At 49.5% G+C, this 15964-nt stretch overlaps 2 protein-coding genes across 9 annotated transcripts; one reads left to right on the forward strand and one right to left on the reverse strand.

Annotated features, from left to right (window-relative positions):
• Positions 1-60: 60 nt before the first annotated feature.
• Positions 61-9322, forward strand: RFXANK (regulatory factor X associated ankyrin containing protein). Of its 7 annotated transcripts, none has more exons than XM_069086886.1 (9): positions 61-193; positions 1137-1349; positions 1917-2000; positions 2426-2491; positions 3289-3389; positions 5191-5316; positions 6475-6541; positions 7302-7382; positions 8814-9322. In XM_069086886.1, the coding sequence occupies exons 2-9, from the start codon at positions 1148-1150 to the stop codon at positions 8879-8881; spliced, it is 795 nt and encodes a 264-aa protein (XP_068942987.1). In that variant the 5' UTR covers positions 61-193; positions 1137-1147; the 3' UTR covers positions 8882-9322. The 7 variants fall into 7 exon arrangements, with proteins under 7 accessions (XP_068942987.1, XP_068942986.1, XP_068942983.1 ...); XM_069086885.1 differs by lacking the exon at positions 61-193 and adding an exon at positions 376-513; XM_069086882.1 differs by lacking the exon at positions 61-193 and adding an exon at positions 419-580.
• Positions 7521-12145, reverse strand: NR2C2AP (nuclear receptor 2C2 associated protein). Of its 2 annotated transcripts, none has more exons than XM_069086890.1 (6): positions 11866-12145; positions 11377-11448; positions 11209-11299; positions 10604-10709; positions 10421-10489; positions 7521-10128 (listed from the first exon to the last, which is right to left on the reverse strand). In XM_069086890.1, exons 2-6 carry the CDS (start codon positions 11418-11420, stop codon positions 10013-10015), a joined length of 426 nt encoding a protein of 141 aa, XP_068942991.1. In that variant the 5' UTR covers positions 11421-11448; positions 11866-12145; the 3' UTR covers positions 7521-10012. The 2 variants fall into 2 exon arrangements, with proteins under 2 accessions (XP_068942991.1, XP_068942992.1); XM_069086891.1 differs by having other exon boundaries at positions 11742-11880.
• Positions 12146-15964: the final 3819 nt, after the last annotated feature.

Below are 15964 nucleotides of genomic sequence, written 5' to 3' on the forward strand. Positions count from 1 at the left end.
AGGGATTACCTTCCTGGCCTTAGGTGGGACGAACACTTCCCCGAAGGGCTCAATTGGAAGAGGCGACGCCTGGGCTGGGGAGAAGGGAGAGAGGCCCTATGGACCCAGCTCGGACCTAGTGGACTATCTCGCAGTTCTCCCCGCCCCCACACCTACGTGCCTCCCCCAGGTCCCCGCACGAGCCTAAAACACGGTAAACTTGCCTCTCGCAAGGGTGACATGGAAATGGGTGGCACCGTCCCTTTAAATTGCGCAGCAGAGGAGGTCCCACCCAGCCCCTAGTCCATTGGTCCCGGCGGGAGGAGATCGGGTGGTGCGCAGGCGCACTGAAAGCCCTCTGACCTAGCCTCCTTGCGTCCAGCCTCCGCCCGGCCCTCCTCCTCCTGCTCCTGTTAGTCTCCTGGGAGCCCAAGCTGAGTTCTTAAAGGGCCAGCGCTCTTCTCCCCTTCCCTGCGCTCTGCGCAGCTGCTCCCAGGCGGGGGAGGGTAGCCCCCCCGCCCCCGCCGCGCTCAGGTGCATTGTGGGAGGCCCCCCCGCCGGGTTAGGGGAAGGGGGCGAGGGGGCGGAGCGCTGCAGTTTGGTAAAGTTAACTTTCGGTTCAGGATTTGAAGTCTGGGGCTGGGGATCAGGAGGAGGACGTTCCCGGCTCGGCAGCAGGGGACGCGGCGGGGGGGAAATCTGGTCAGCCCTCGGCCACCTCGTGGACAGAGCCTCGCGCACTTAGCCCCCCGGACGCGGCGCTCTCCGACGTGGCCCCGGCCAGGGTGGGAAAAGCGTCCAGATCGGAGGGGAAAGGCTGGGGTCCGAGGAGGTGGGCTTTCCCCCTGGGTGCCCAGAGGAGAATGCGTGCCCGTGTCATTGCATCCAGCAGGGCTCGAAGGATTTGTTTGAGCCTGTATTTCCCATGCGTTGGGCAGCATTTGGCAGATAGGGGAAACTGAGGCTCAGAGAGGGAAAGAGACTTGGTCAAGGTCACTCGGCGAGCCAGGACTAGAAAGGACTAAAGTTTCTTAGAGGAACAGGCCGTGGAAATTGGGAGCATCCTCTCTGGTATGAGGAAGCTAGTGGTAGGGAGGGGGAGGGAGTGAACAGGGGAGGGGGCACCCTAATGTCTTGGTTTCATCTGGACTCCCCAGAAGTGCCCTCCATGGAGCCAGAAGGGGCCGTGGCCAGCCTAGGTCCCGAGGGCCAAGTCCAGGAGCCCCACACCCTCCCTGCGTTTGGCTCGCAGCCTGAAGACCCAGCCCAGGACAGCTCGGATGGTTCGGACACGGTGTTGTTACGCCTGTATCCTTGTACTCCAGACTCGGGGAGTCCCGACCTGGATGGAGGCCTGGCCGCTCCTCACAGTAAGTGCTCCCTGGGGGGACAGCTTTGTTGTAGAGGGAGGAGCATCAGTTTGTAAAAACAGGCTCTCCTGACAGACACCCTGGGAGATAGGTGGTGGGATTGTTACTGGTCCCCATTTTACAGACGAGGAAACTGAGGTTCAGAAGAGTTCCCTTGACCTACCCAGTCACAGAGCTTAATCCCATCTTCTGCAGTGCCTTCCTCATTCATATTGCCTTCATCTGCTCCATATAGGAAATAATATTTGTAAAGTACTTAGCACAGTGCTGGCAGGAAGGAGGCACAAGCATTTAATGACTGTTCCCTTTCTCATTATATTTGCCTAGCATTTACATGTTGTGGCCTCCATTAGAATGGACACCCCTTGAGAGCAGGGAGCATTTTTGCCTTTAGTTGTATCCCGTGCCTGGCACATAGTTAGACCTTAGTAAATGCTTGTTGAGTGACTGACAGACTAACTGTCCAGAGTTCTTTTCCTTAGACTTCAGTAATCCAATTTATCTTTTCTTCTCCCATGGTGGAGAAAGTGAACAATTCACTCCTGACTTCTCCTTTTTCTATCCCAGCAGGCAGTTCCTTGAAGCATTCTACCACCCTAACCAACCGGCAGAGGGGGAATGAGATTTCAGCCCTGCCTGCCACCTTGGACTGTGAGTGTGCCTCCTAGGGCCCAAAGGTTGAACAAAGGGAGGGCAGGAGTCATGTAGGGAAAGCCTTTCTGGAGAGAATTGGACTCTTAGAGTTTTTAGCCAGATGGATTCTTAGAATGTAGGCTATAGAGTGTTTAAACTGGGGGGACCTTAGAGAGCATCTATTTCAACCTCTGAAATGTAAAGATGAGGAAATTGAGCCCCAAACAGGGCAGGGGATGTATTTAGTGTCACAGCAAATTACTGACAACTCAGAAACCCATTCTCTTGACACCCAGTCCCAGGGATTTTCTCTTGACTTTATCTTTGAATTTTCAGAAGCTGCTCTCTTCCCCGACCATGATATAGATACTCCCCTCTCACTGGCGTGCGTGAAATCCCCCTATAATCTGTTCCTCTTTCCTTCTCCCCTTTGTAAACAACAGCTCTGTCCATTCACCAGCTTGCTGCTCAGGGAGAACTGACCCAGCTGAAAGAATACCTTCTTAAAGGTATGTGGCTCTTGCCTCCCTTCTGACATTTGCAGTCCTCTCCCCGAGTGAAACCCCCAGCCCCGCTCCATAAAACTTGATACATGAGACTCCTAAGACGAGGAAGAGTCACTGTACTTGGTCAGCCAACCCTAGCCTACTTTATCACAGACCCAAATGGGGATGGTACTGGGGAGTGTGAGCAGAAGAGGAAGGGAAGGGGCTCAGGCCTAGCCCAGTTAGGCTTGCTACAACTCAGGTAGCTTTACTCTGTTTTAAGGTCATGGGCCACCACCACCTAGAGAACCTGGAATGCCAGAGCTAGAAGGCCCCTTAGAACACAAACATTTCCCAAGGAGTCACCTCTTCTGCCCCCTTCATTTTCCAGACACAAAAACAGAAGGCTTAGAGAGCCCCCATAGTGAATTAGTGGAAGGGCCAGGACTAGAATCTAGGTCTTCCAATTTCCAACCACTTGTTCTTCAAACCTTACCTTAGCCCCCAGGTGACCTCCTCATTCCATCTATTCCTTTGGTCATGGAGGGAAATGTGTCAATGCAGCCCATCCTCACTGTAGAGGCTCAGAGGCCAGTCAGTCACCACTGGTTGGGAGGCCCTGGAACATCTTCGCCACTTGTGTTATGATGATCCCCCTTTAGAGCAGGATTTGGACTCTCCAGCCACCCCCCAATGATGCCATATCCACCTGTACCCAGGAGAGCTGGGGGAGTCCAGGCCCCTCCTAGCCTAAGGGCCAGCTTGGCTACAGGCATGGCCAGCTTGGCTACAGGCATAGCCAGCTCTTCCCATCCCACCAGGTGACAACTTGGTGAACAAGCCAGATGAACGTGGCTTCACCCCCCTGATCTGGGCATCTGCTTTTGGAGAGATCGAGACTGTGCGCTTCCTGCTGGAATGGGTAAGAGGTTGGGGGAGGCTGCTGGGTACCAACATCTTGAGGGAGGTTTTTCTTTTTATCCCACATTCATCTGCTTAGCTAAGGAAAATCAGTTGTTCCAAGCTCGGGATGAAGAAAAGATGTAGTTGGGAAACAATTTAATAATAGCTATCTTTTATATAGTGCTTTAAGATCTGAAAAAAAACCTTTATGTGTTTTAACTCATTGAATTCTTACAACGAACCTATGAGGGAGTTGCTGTTATTATCCCCACTTCATAGATGAAGAAACTAAGACTGAGAATTAGCTGTCTTGCCCAAGGTTACACAGCTCGAAAATATCTGAGCCAGGATTTGAACTCAGGTCTTCTCAGCCCCCAAGGTCTATCTACTTTGACACTTAGCTGCCAGGATTATCTTACCTGATGACAAGCTTGACATAAATCAGATGTGTGACTTGGCAGCTAGAAAGCTAATGTAATAGGCCATACACATAAATGGAATAGATATCTCTTGTCTGGAGGGAGAGAGGTGATTGCCCCACTATCGCCAGCCCTGGTCAGACCTCAGTTCTCCATCTGTATAGTGAGGGGTTGGACTAAATCATTGTATTGTGTTCAATTCATTGGATCATTTGGAATCACCCAACCCCCAGTCTGAGGCTTTATAAAAATTATATCATGTGGAAATTGTAGTAACTCTAGAGGAAAACACAGGACTTGAGACCATGTAAAGAGTATTATTCCTCCAGAAAAGACTTCTTAGAAGGGACTCGATTGCTGTCTCTAAATACCAGGAGGGACATCATGGAGAAGGTGAGCAAGTCCAGAGCTGAGAGCAGTAGGTAGAAGTGATGGGGAGGAAGGTGGGGAGACTTCCACGTGTGCTAGAACGGCTCAGCTTTTGGAACCATCCAGCAATTAAATGGGCCATCTTGGGGAGTGTGGAGGTTCCCTTCTTTGGAGAGTCCAGAAGGATGGACTGTTCATGTCAGGTGGGCTGCAGAGGAAGACTTCTTGCCTAGGGTGAAATGCTAGATTCAGTGACCTTGGAGGTCCCTTCTCAGGTCTAAGTCCTGTGATCTGAATATGGCCTTCCAGGTGTAGTCTAGCTAGGACAGATGACAGTCGGTGGTTGTCCCCCTTGCTCTGGACACTAGACATTTATTCATATGGCTGTGGGTTCAGTGATACTATGAAGAGCTGTCTGCTAACTGGGGTAGTCTGGGCCAGGATTGCTAAGCAAGATTCTCATGTTTATTCTCTCTCTCTCTCTCTCTCTCTCTCTCTCTCTCTGTCTCTCTCCCTCCCTCCCTTCTTCCCTTTTCCCTCCCCTCCCATGGGAGCCATGCTATAACCTTAACCCTCCCTATTCCCACTCCCCAAAGGTTGTGTGGGAGTAAAGGGCAGGAGCTCAGAACTCAATGGTATTTTCTGCTAAGCTACTGTCAAAATCTTCACTCCTCAGCTGTCATTTTAGAGGTCAATGGAGGCCAACGTGGGAAGGGCCTTGGACACCACTTAGAAGAGTCTGAACTTTCTTTTAAGAGAACAGTGTCAGAGCTGAAGGAGACCTTGGAGAGTCTAACTCTGCAATCTGTCCTAGACAAGGAGAGAGACCCATCAATAGCAAGTGCCTTACTTTGCCTTCAGAGGCAGAATAGAATGACACAATGTCTTTACCAAAGTAGCTCTGACAAAATAGACTCAGTCCAGCATGAGGCAGTTACCAGGGTTCTTCATCCCTGGGTCTGTGACCCTCCTGGACCCCCAGCCTCTGCCTTGCCCCATACCCCAGGGCTCACCCACCTTCTTGCCCCACAGGGTGCTGATCCTCACATCCTGGCCAAGGAACGGGAGAGTGCCCTCTCCCTGGCCAGCACTGGCGGCTACACGGATATTGTGGTCATGCTTCTAGAGAGGGATGTGGACATCAACAGCTATGACTGGGTAAGACCCCTCTGCACTCCCCCCACATTCACTTGTGACTGCTGTAGTCATCAGACCAGTGCCTGTCCTTAGCATGGGGGGAGCAGGGTGTCCTCATCACCTGAAATGAACTGAACTGGAGGAGCTGGGCTGCTGCCCAGAGGTGCCCCAAGAGTCCAGAGAAAGCAAGGCAATCTAGGAGAGTGGTTCTGGAGCAGAAGGGTTCAAATCCTGACTCTTCTTCTTACCACCTAGGTGACCTTGGGCCATTTCCCTAACTTCAGGGTCTTTGTTCGTTCTGACATTCATTTTCTAGATAATTTCACTAGTCCCTTCCATTTCTCAGTCCCAGCATGCTCAGGAGTCAGGCAGAGGCCCAGGCCAGGGAGGCTTTGGAGGCTGATCTTCAGTAAGAGTGGATGTGTCCTTGGTACACTAGAGACTCTTTGAGTCTCACTACAACCCCTCAAAGTGGTTACTCTGGGAATTATTATTCTCTTAGTACCAATGAAGCCATAGCCTGGGTCTCACCCAGAACCCCACAGCTAATGTGTCAGGCAGGATTCTTCTGACTCTTCCCGCTGCCCACACTTCGAGTCACAAACAATGTGGTGCCACAAAAAAGCCACTAGGTTGGGAGGGTGGAGACCTGGGTTCTAACCCTGACTGTGCCACTAATTTGGAAGGAGCTTGGGCAAATCACTGACCTTGAAACTTCAATTACTCCATCTGTATAGTGAGGGGTTGGACTAAATCAGCTTCCTAACCTGGGGTTCATGAACTTAAAAAAATCTATATATATCTTGAAAACTATATTTCAATAGAATTAGTTTTCTTTGTAATCCATGTATTTTATTTTCATTCATTTAAAAACATTATTCTGAGAAGGGTTTATAAGCCTCATCAGGCTGCCAATGGGGTCCAGAAAAGGTTAAGAGCCCCAGGTCTTAGTGATCTCTTTCAGCACCAAAATTCTAGGGTTTCATTCCCTGAGTAGGATGCTGAGGGGCTGGGGAAGGGCACTTCACCTGCTGTGGTAACTGTCTCCAGGCCCCTAGTGCCTGCCTGGCCTTGAGGGTATTCAGACACAGGGTCCCTGCCCTAGTGGGACATACTGCCAGTAAGGGAAGCCCTTGCCAAATGCTGAGCCATTTTCCCCCCTGCCCCTCCCTCCTCCAGAACGGTGGGACTCCGCTGCTCTACGCTGTGAGGGGGAACCACGTGAAGTGTGTGGAAGCTCTTCTGGGTAGGTGTGGGCCGCTTTACCCCCAGGTCAGGGAGCAGGACTTGTGGCTCCGGAGCTGGATGGGAGGGAAGGTGGGGAGGTGGGGCTCTATTAGTCTACTCTTCAACTCTCACCCCCTTCTGTGCTCTTACTGATTTAGAAGAAGATTTCCTGTCAATCCTCCATTGTCCACTGGGCTTCCTTCATAGGCAGTGATTTTGCTAGGCTGACAACAGATGTCAGACATGTGGCCCACAACACTCCCAAGTGAGACCCAAACCAGATTAAAATGTAATTGGGAAATATTTAGTGAGATAAACAAAAATAGATGTTACACTTTAAAACTAAGTATGCAGCTTGCAGGGAGCTTTACGTACAGAAGAGGGGCCCCCATTTCTGTTTCAGTAACACAGAGCTGAACTTCTCACTTTGTTGGTATTTAAATAACTCCATTCGTTTTGGGGCAGCTTCTCTGAGCCTGACAAGCCTATCCCTGCTGAGGAGTCAAGGGTGCCCCAACAGGGGCTTTGTGGAAGATTGTAGGATCCCAGGGCAGGCCCATGTTGATCCAAAAAAGCTTTTATCAAGGGCTTAGACTGTGCCAGACACTGAGCTGTGCACTGGGGATAGATGAAAATGAGATGGTCCCTGCCTTCAAGAACTTAATGAGCCAGGGAAGGCAAGCTGGGAGAAGGAGGATATGACTGCCCCCACCCCCTCCAAAAAAATTGGAGCTGAGCCTTTTCCCCATCTGCTCCCCCTTTCCTGCTTTGGTTTTCAGCCAGAGGGGCCGACCTAACAACAGAAGCAGATTCAGGCTACACCCCAATGGACCTGGCTGTAGCCCTGGGACACAAGAAGGGTATGTACATTTCAGGGGAAGGGACATATTCATTGTGTAAGAGGGAAACTGTTCTTGGCCACCATCAGAAGCATTCCTGGATCAGAAGGCTGTCAGTAACATCTGGATTCCACCCACCCCTAAACAGATTCATTTCAATTCAGCAAGCATTTTTTTATTCAGCACCTACTATGTGCCAGCCTTCAGTTGTGTGCTGGGGATAGAGACATCAACAAAAGTACTGCCCTCAAGGAGCTCACATTCTACCGGGTGGAAATACACACAAATAAGTAAAAACAAATTATATAGAAAAATCTGTTGGGGGTAGAGTACTCCTGCTGATCTGCCCCTGGGGAAGGGGGAGATAATGACTCTAGTCCTTTTAAGTTTTGTAGAGTACTTTTAAGGTACTACTAGTATTATTTCTGTTTCACAGATGAGGAAACTGAGGCTCACAGAGCCTTATGAGATCTGTCCCCCATCACAGAGCTAGTAAGAGGCAGTGTATAGTGTGGTGCATAGGTGGGGGAACCTGAGGCCTCAAGATCCATTCAGTCAAAGGTACGCACTTGAGGACCTAAAGGACTACACGTGGCCTTGAAGCCAAAGGTTCCCCACCCCTGGTGTAGTGGTTAGAGGCAAGATGACCTGGTTTTTAATCCTGCCTTAGACATGAACATGGCTGTGACCCTGGACAAGTATCTGAAGTTCTCTGGGTTTCTGTTCCCTTATTTTTAATACCAAGGTCTAGCTCTGTGACTGAGCCCTGGAGCTATCTGTTGGACCCTGCTCCCAAGTAGCCAACTGATGATGCACTATAAGAGAGAGTTCCAGTCCCACACTTACTGGCTCTGATGCCCCAGTCAAACACCTTCCCTTGATTCTGGATCGACCCCTAATTCCAAGCCTCACCTTTTTCTTTCCTCACTTGTGTAAAACTCCACAGGGTTTTTTTTTTTTTCATGAAGAGAGCACTTTCCAAGCCCTAAAATCCTCAGGAAGTTAAAAGTTCTTATGAGGACCCCTATCAGTACCCCAGGCATTCTAGCCCATGCCAAGGCTCCATCTAGTCCCAGCCCTGCGCCTGCCTTGCTATGCAGCCCCTCTTCTCCCCATCTGCATCATCGCCCCCAGAAAGATCCGTTTCAGACAAACTTTGGGTCATGGGGGTTTTGTGCCTATCTCCTAGATCAGCACCAAGTACTTTCCTTGCCACCCTTTGAGCCATTTACTTTAACATCCCCATTATACAGATGAGCAGACTGGGCCTCAGACTGGTGGTGCCCTGCTGCCAGGCCTGTGTCAGAGCCAGGACACTAAATCAGGTGTGCCAGTTCAAGCCCCTGGCTCTTGGTATCCCCTAGTACTGTCTCCTTGTGCTGGCAGGGCTGGCAGTGGGGATCATAGGTCCTGAGTTTTCTTATCTCTCACTCCCTCCTTTCTGGGCTTCAGTCCAACAGGTGATGGAGAACCATATCCTTAAGCTTTTTCAGAACAAGCTGCTTCCAGAGACAGAGTGAAGGGGGCCTAGAACACTGGGCTTTGGTCCTCTGCCTTCCATCTGGTGCTCAGGAAGGCCAGCTCACTAAAGAAACCAGTTCTTCAATACCCATGGCCAGGGAGAACAGGTCCAAGAGGAGGTCTCCCTCTTCCTTCCTGTGGCTGAAGGCTATGTATCTTTCCTAGCCACCTACAGAGCTTTTGGGGGGGCCACCCAAGAACTCAAGTGCCCAGTGATCATGTCCAGTGTGACACAAAGGGGCAAACCTGAGCGGAAACAAGGCAGCTCCTCTCCCTCCCAGGACCACAGGAGGGACTGTGCTACTGGCTAATGACTTCCCCTGCTGGAAACGTAGCTCCTTGCCCCATTTCACGCAGCCATCCTGGTAGTCCCTCCCTGCCTCCCCGAGCCCATGAAATGGGAACAAACAACCAATAAAAGCCAGCTGCTACCCCAACAACCAGGGCGAGCATAGGCTGTTCCTCCTCATCTCTCACAGCAACCTCAGGGGAGAAAATCTGAAGCCACATCCTAGGGAAGATCAGCTATAAAGAAACAGAATTATTTTAGCCTGAAAAAGACGAGAAATGGCTCATCTAAGAGGCCATTCTGGGAAGGACTTGGGCGTACTCTCTTTTGTTCTGGAAGATGGTATTAGGGGTGGCAGTTACAAGGATGAAGAACTTTCTAAGAGGGCTTTCTGACAATGAAACAGGTGGGGCTATTTAAACAGATCAAGTGGTCATGAGTTAGGAGTGTTTTTTTTTTTCCTTTTCAAATTAATAAGCATTAATTTTTTTCCCAAACCCCTTGGGGGTGGGGAGGGTTATGCATAGTCAAGCAAAACAAATTCCCATAAAAAACCTTTTACATCTTAAGTCCTTCAAAATTGCCTTGACAATGTTGTTTTCTAATCACGACTGGCTTCCTGTAAGGATTTAAACCAAACCTCTGAGGCTTTTTACTTGTGGGATTCTCTTGCTGGCCCTTGGAGGGACAAGATGGGCTGGGACCATGCTGGTTCACTCAAACCAGAATTCTTTACTTCCTGGCCCAAAACTGGGTGCAGCTTCTGCTGTCCTTCCAGTGGCCTCTCCTAGGGCATCCTGCCTTGTCTAGGAAGTAGGCTGGGCCCATGCACTGAAGCTGCTCATAGCTTCTCCCCAAGGATCCGCAGGTGATAGATGATGATACGGCCAAAAAAGTCGGTGCTGTTTTCAAAAGTTACCTTGAGCTTGTCCAATGTGACATCTGCCACAGGGAAGCTGTAATTGAGGAGCTGTTAAGATTAACAGGACAGACTTGGGTGGCCCCACCCCACACCCTGTGTCACATTGGACTAGCTTCAGAGTATTCAAAATCCATGGCAGGGACAGGAAAATCCCTAGGGTGAGGCCAGTGCCAGGAGGTTTCCTCACTTCACATATCGATAGACCTGTCTTCTCTCTTTTCTCCCCAGCTCCCACTGAGGCTTCTCATGGCACCTCCATGTCCCTGAGTCTGCCTAACCTAGCCTCAAGCTTGTGAGTCCCACCCTTGCCACAGAGCAGAGAGGATATCTGGAGGGAGTTGTTGTCTTGAGGGTAGAAATCCCCAATCTTCTCCAGGGTCTCACTCTTCCTGCCACCTGTTGTGAAGAAGGGGAAAGAGAAAGGGCTCAGTCCCACAAGATTCAGCTCTAGGGCCCTAACCATGAGGGCAAAGACCAAACCACCTTCCTTCCCCTCCACGGCTCTGTCACCTTCCAAGCGGCCCTGGCGGCTTGCGAACCCACCCTGGAACTGGATCTGCACCTGAGACACTCGGACAGGTTGTGGGAATTCCAGCATCACCCACTGGGAGGAGCCCTGAGGTCAGACAGCCAAAGAGAATCAAGTTAGACCCAAATAAATGTGGGGACAAAGAGGGACCAGGCCTAGGCCCCAGTTTGCAGCAGAGACACACAGACCTACCCAAGGTTCCTGAGGTGACTTGTTCTTTAGAGCTGTGGAGCATAGGATGTCAGACTATCCCCAGGGAAGGACCCTGATATCAGTTTACCAGTAAAATGGAAGTCATGATGCTGGGTGTGAAAAGAGAAAACTGGCCCCTGTGTTAAAAGGGGGCCTTAGAGCTGGAAGAGACCTTGAAGGTTGTCCAATCCCCACATTTTATAGGTGAGGAAATGGAAGGCCTGAGACTGTAGGTCACACAGTCAGTGAGTGGCAGGGCTGAGATTTGATCCCAGGCCCTCTTACTCGAAATCTAGCACTAAAAATAACAGCTGATGATCTAAGGATTCTTCTACAGAGGCCTGGTTTCTGGGACCCCTGTGAGTAATGTGGGCTCCACCCACCCCATTGTCACCTGGTCAGAATTCCAGCAGGTCTCATCCTGCTCGTCAAACAGATGCTTCTTCCCAAACTGTTTCACGTCCCGGTTGAGCACAGAGCTCACCCTGTGGAGACACAGGAGAGGTGGGAGGCAGGTGATGGGGCCCAGAACCCTGAGCTGGCCCAGGATCCCTGCTCTCACCTGCTCACAGTCTGGCTGCAGACCAAAGGCACTGGCGTGGCCATAACTGGTAGCCCTCTGCTCACCTCTTCTCTGCGGGGAAAGACAAGAACAGCATCAGACACTGAGCCTCACCCTGCTCCCCCAGCAGCTGTCCCCAGTACTAAGGGGCTGCCTCGGCTTCGAGACCTTGGGCAAGTCACAATGTCCGCCTCGGTTTCCGCAAGCCGTGATATGTGGGTCACAGCACCTACCTCCCAGGGCTGTTATAAGGAGCAGGTGAGAAAACATTTGCAAGTGCTTAGCGCAGGCCCTGACACGAAGGAGGTGCTCCGTAAAAGGTCCCTCCCACCCACCCTCTTCAGAGAGGCCCTGGGGAACCAGACCTCGGAGGACGCCCCCACGGAAACCGCCATCCGGGCTGCCGGCCCCTAGGAGAGCAAAGTCTCTTTCCGACTCCGCACTTAACAGATGGGGGCCCCCGATGCCCAGAGGAGGGTCAGGACTTGCCCTCGGAGCCGGGCCTCCTCCCTGCTATGGCTCCGTGCGCCTCCCGCTGCTTTCTCGTTCCAGGGGGTCTTCTCGTTTTCAATCTGCAAGCCCGGGAGTGACGGCCGCGGCAGGAGCGGAGCTTAAATTTGAAAGGGATTAGGAAGCTGGAGCGCTCGCGCTCAGTCACGTGGGGAGGTCCCACGCCCCCTCCTTCCCCGCAGTCCGGAGATCCAGCACGTGGCGAGCCAGACCAGGCCAGGGCGCGTAGGGCGCACGCGCGGGCGGGGCGGGGCGGGGCTACGGGAGCCCGGGAGCGGCGGGAAGGGAAGTGCTTCCTGGTGCAGTCCAGCGTGGGGGGGGTAACGGGGACGGAGAAGAGCGGGTCTCGCTCCTCCCCAGACCTTAAAGGGCCCTGGTCTCCGGAGCGATCCTGTCGTTTTCCGCTCTCTTCCCTCCTCTCCTGCTGCAGCTGTGAGCAGCCCTTCCCGTGACCCCTGTGGAGAGGTCTTTCCCTAAAGGCTCTAAGGGGCCACGACTTGGAACCCCGGGAATCACCCTCCCCCCCACTCCAGTGTTTCCTTGCTACCTCGCTGGAGGTGTCATGCACCATCGTCCGCGGGGCTTTTTAAAGCTTGTCCCCACCCGGCCTCTTCCTACTTTCCCTTTCCTATCGTGGGCGTATTGTGCTCCCCATCCTTGCCTGTCCAGCTCCTTGCACACGGCCCCCCACATCCCCGACTTTCTCACCGTGAGCCTGCAGTCCCCTCCCTCCTCATTCCCTCCAGCCTTCCTTCGAATCTCAGCCGAAATCGCATCTGCTACCCAGATAATAAATCTCCCCAGTCTTCCTTAATCTTAATACCTTCTCTGAGATTAACCCTGTTTGTCCCATCTATCGCTTGTTTGTACGTATTTGTTTCCTTGGTGTTTCCCCCGTGAGAATGGAGCGCAATTAGAGCAAGAGCTGGGATTGTCTTTCGCCTTTCTTTGTATCCCAAGTGTAAATGCCAGCCGACTGACCCATTCCTGCTGTTCTCCATGGTGGCCCTCAGCCACCCAAAAGAAATGTTTATGGGGCGGCTAAGTGGCGCAGTGAATAGAGCACCGGCCCTGGAGTCAGGAGAACCTGAATTCAAACCCAGCCTCAGATACTTAACACTCTTACTAGCCCGGTGACTTTGGGCAAGTCATTTAACCCCAATTGCCCTCCAAAAAGCAAAAAGAAAAAAAGAAATGTTTATGAAAATTTTGTGTGTAAGATTTACAAGCAGCCCCCACAAGGAGCCTGACCTGTCATGATGCTTTCTCCAGTGTCCTGATATGCACTCATCCTGCCTCAACTGAAAATCCTCAGTGATGGCGAGCTCAGCACAATGGGAGCTGGCCCATTCCACTTTGGGACAGTCATTGTTGGAAGATTTTTCTTTACATCGAACCCAAAATTTTCTGGGCAAATTCCCACCCATTTGCTCCTAATTCTGCCTCTGAATAAAAACAGCCACGTCTAATTTCACTTCCCATTGAGTCTCTGATGGCCCTCATGCACATCTCACCCCGACCTAACCCCCTTCCCTGAGCATTTTCTTCAGACTAAACATCCCTGAACCCATCAACAAACCCTCCTGCGGCATGGGCATGGTCTCCAGTCTTTCCATCTTCTTAATGTCCTCTTCAAGACGTGCTCTAGCTCGACAATGTCCTTCCTTAAAAATGTGGTGTCCAGGCTAGATGGTGCAATGGATAGAGATTCAGGAAGACCTAAATTCAAATCCAGCCTCAGACGCTTACTAACTGTGTGACCCTGGCCAAATATCCCTTGGCCTCCCTTTGCTTCAGTTTTCTCATCTATAAAATGGGGATGATAATAGAACCTACCTCCCAGGGTTGTTGTGAGGATCAAATGAGATAACATATGTAGGATACTTTGCAAAACTTAGAGAGCTATGTAAATGCTAGTATTAGGGTGCTAAATGTAATCTGACTAAGGCAGAGAGAGAACCTCCCTTGGTGTTTGTACACTATGTCTCAGAACGCAACCCAAAATCCATTTAACTTGTTTTGGCTAATGCTTCTTCCCATAATGGGTCAACAGTGCCTGACAAAGGTTCTGAGGCCTTAGGGAAGATTTCATTTTTAGTCTTGAACTTAGCAAAGCCAAGAACATTAGATCAGGTGATCTGTATATCTTTGCTCCTTATTACCTGTATAATCTCATACAAGTCCCTTCCACCCTTGGGGGGTCCTAATTTCCTCATTTGAAGGATAATGGGGACTTGAGGACATAACTAGTTTTCTCTAACATCCCTTCTGGCTCTAAATTCTATGATTGTAATAGATTTGGCCTCTCCTTCTAGCCTGCCTAAATCTCTTTAGAAATTTGACTCAGGTGTCCAATGTTTGTTTTCCTTCCCCACTTTTTGTGATCTGCAGAACTGATAACCACACCCTCTATCCCTTTATCCAAGTCACTGAAAAAACAAACAACACAATGAAGAATAGAAGGCCAGGCACAGATCCCTTGGGGTGCTCCACTGGAGACTATCCTACAAGTTGACATCAGCCCATTAGTTATTCTTTAGGTCTGACCACTCAACCAGCACCTAGTCCATCAAAATGTTCTATCATTTAGCCACATGTTATTTCATTCAAAAGAACAGCACAAAAGATGCCTGAGAGAAGCCAACCAATGGAAGTAAATGGAGAACACAGAAATAAAACCTTGTACTCCTCCATACTTGATTTTCTAATACATTTGCTACAGCAGCTGTTCTAAACCATCTCTCCTCAAGCTTCCTACCCTCCCACCCCTACCCACAGCAGAGGACTTCACTTCATACTTTACTGAGAAAATAGAGATTCACTATTTGACAAAAATTTCTGGAGAAACTGGAAAGTAGTTTGGCAAAAATTAGGCATAGACATAAAGGATAATATAAGCAAATTAGGGGAGCATAGAAGAAACTACCTGTCAGATCTATGGATAGGGGAAGAAGTCATGACCAAGAAAGAGACAGAGAAGTCAGAGAAGTTCACAGGAGGTAAAATAGATAATTTTTATTATAAAACTTAAAAGTTTTTGCACAAACAAAACCAAATTAAATTGAAATTAATTTAATTTAAAATAAAAATAAATTATGAAATTTATGAAATTAAAATAAAAATAGAAAACTGAGGGAAATTTTTTTGCAGCATTACGCTACCAAAAGTCTTATTTCTCAAATATATAGAGAGAATTGAGTCATGTTTAAAAAATAGGAGCCATTCCCCAAATGATAACTGGTTAAAGGATATGAACAGGCAGTTTTCAGAGGAAGAAATCAAAGCTATCAATAGCCATGTTTAAAAAATGCTCTAAATCACTAATAACTACAGAAATGCAAATTAAAATAACTCTGAGGTACAGTTGCTACCTTATACTCAGACTGGCTAAGATGACAGAAAAAGAAAATTACAAATACTAGAGGGAATGTAGGAAAATAGATTCACTAATGCACTGTTGGTGGGATGGTGAACTGGTCTGACCATTCTGAGAAAAATATGTCCAAAGGTCCAAAAGCTGTGCATATTTTTTAACCCAGTAATACCACTACTACATATTTACCTCAAGGAGACAAAAAAGGGGGAGGGGAAGACTCATATGACACATAAAAGCTCTTTCTGTGTTGCCAAAGAATTGGAATCTGAAGGGATGCCCATCAATTGAGGAATGGCTGAACAAATCATGGTATACAAATGTGATGGAATATTAATGTGTTATAAGAAATGAGGAAGGGAATGGTTTCAGAATAGACCTGGGAAGACCTGTATGAACTGATGCAAAGTGAAGTGAACAGAACCAGTAAAATAATCTACATAGTCCTAGCAATAGTGTAAAAATGATCAACTGTGAAAGACTTTGTAACTCTGATCATCACAATGAGCCACCACAACTCCAAAGGATTCATGATTTAAAATATTATCCACCTCTAAGGGCGGCTAGGTGTTGTAGTAAGAGCACAGGCCCTGGAGTCGGGAGAACCTGGGATTGGTTCCAACCTCAGATACTTAACACCCACACAAAAAACTGGCCATGTAACCTTGGGCAAGTTACTTAACCCCAACTGCTTTAAAAAAAAAA

Source organism: Petaurus breviceps, unplaced genomic scaffold (assembly GCF_028583685.1).
Source record: "Petaurus breviceps papuanus isolate PSGF00001 unplaced genomic scaffold, PetGlider_PUasm1.0 180, whole genome shotgun sequence".
Lineage (NCBI taxonomy): Eukaryota > Metazoa > Chordata > Mammalia > Diprotodontia > Petauridae > Petaurus > Petaurus breviceps.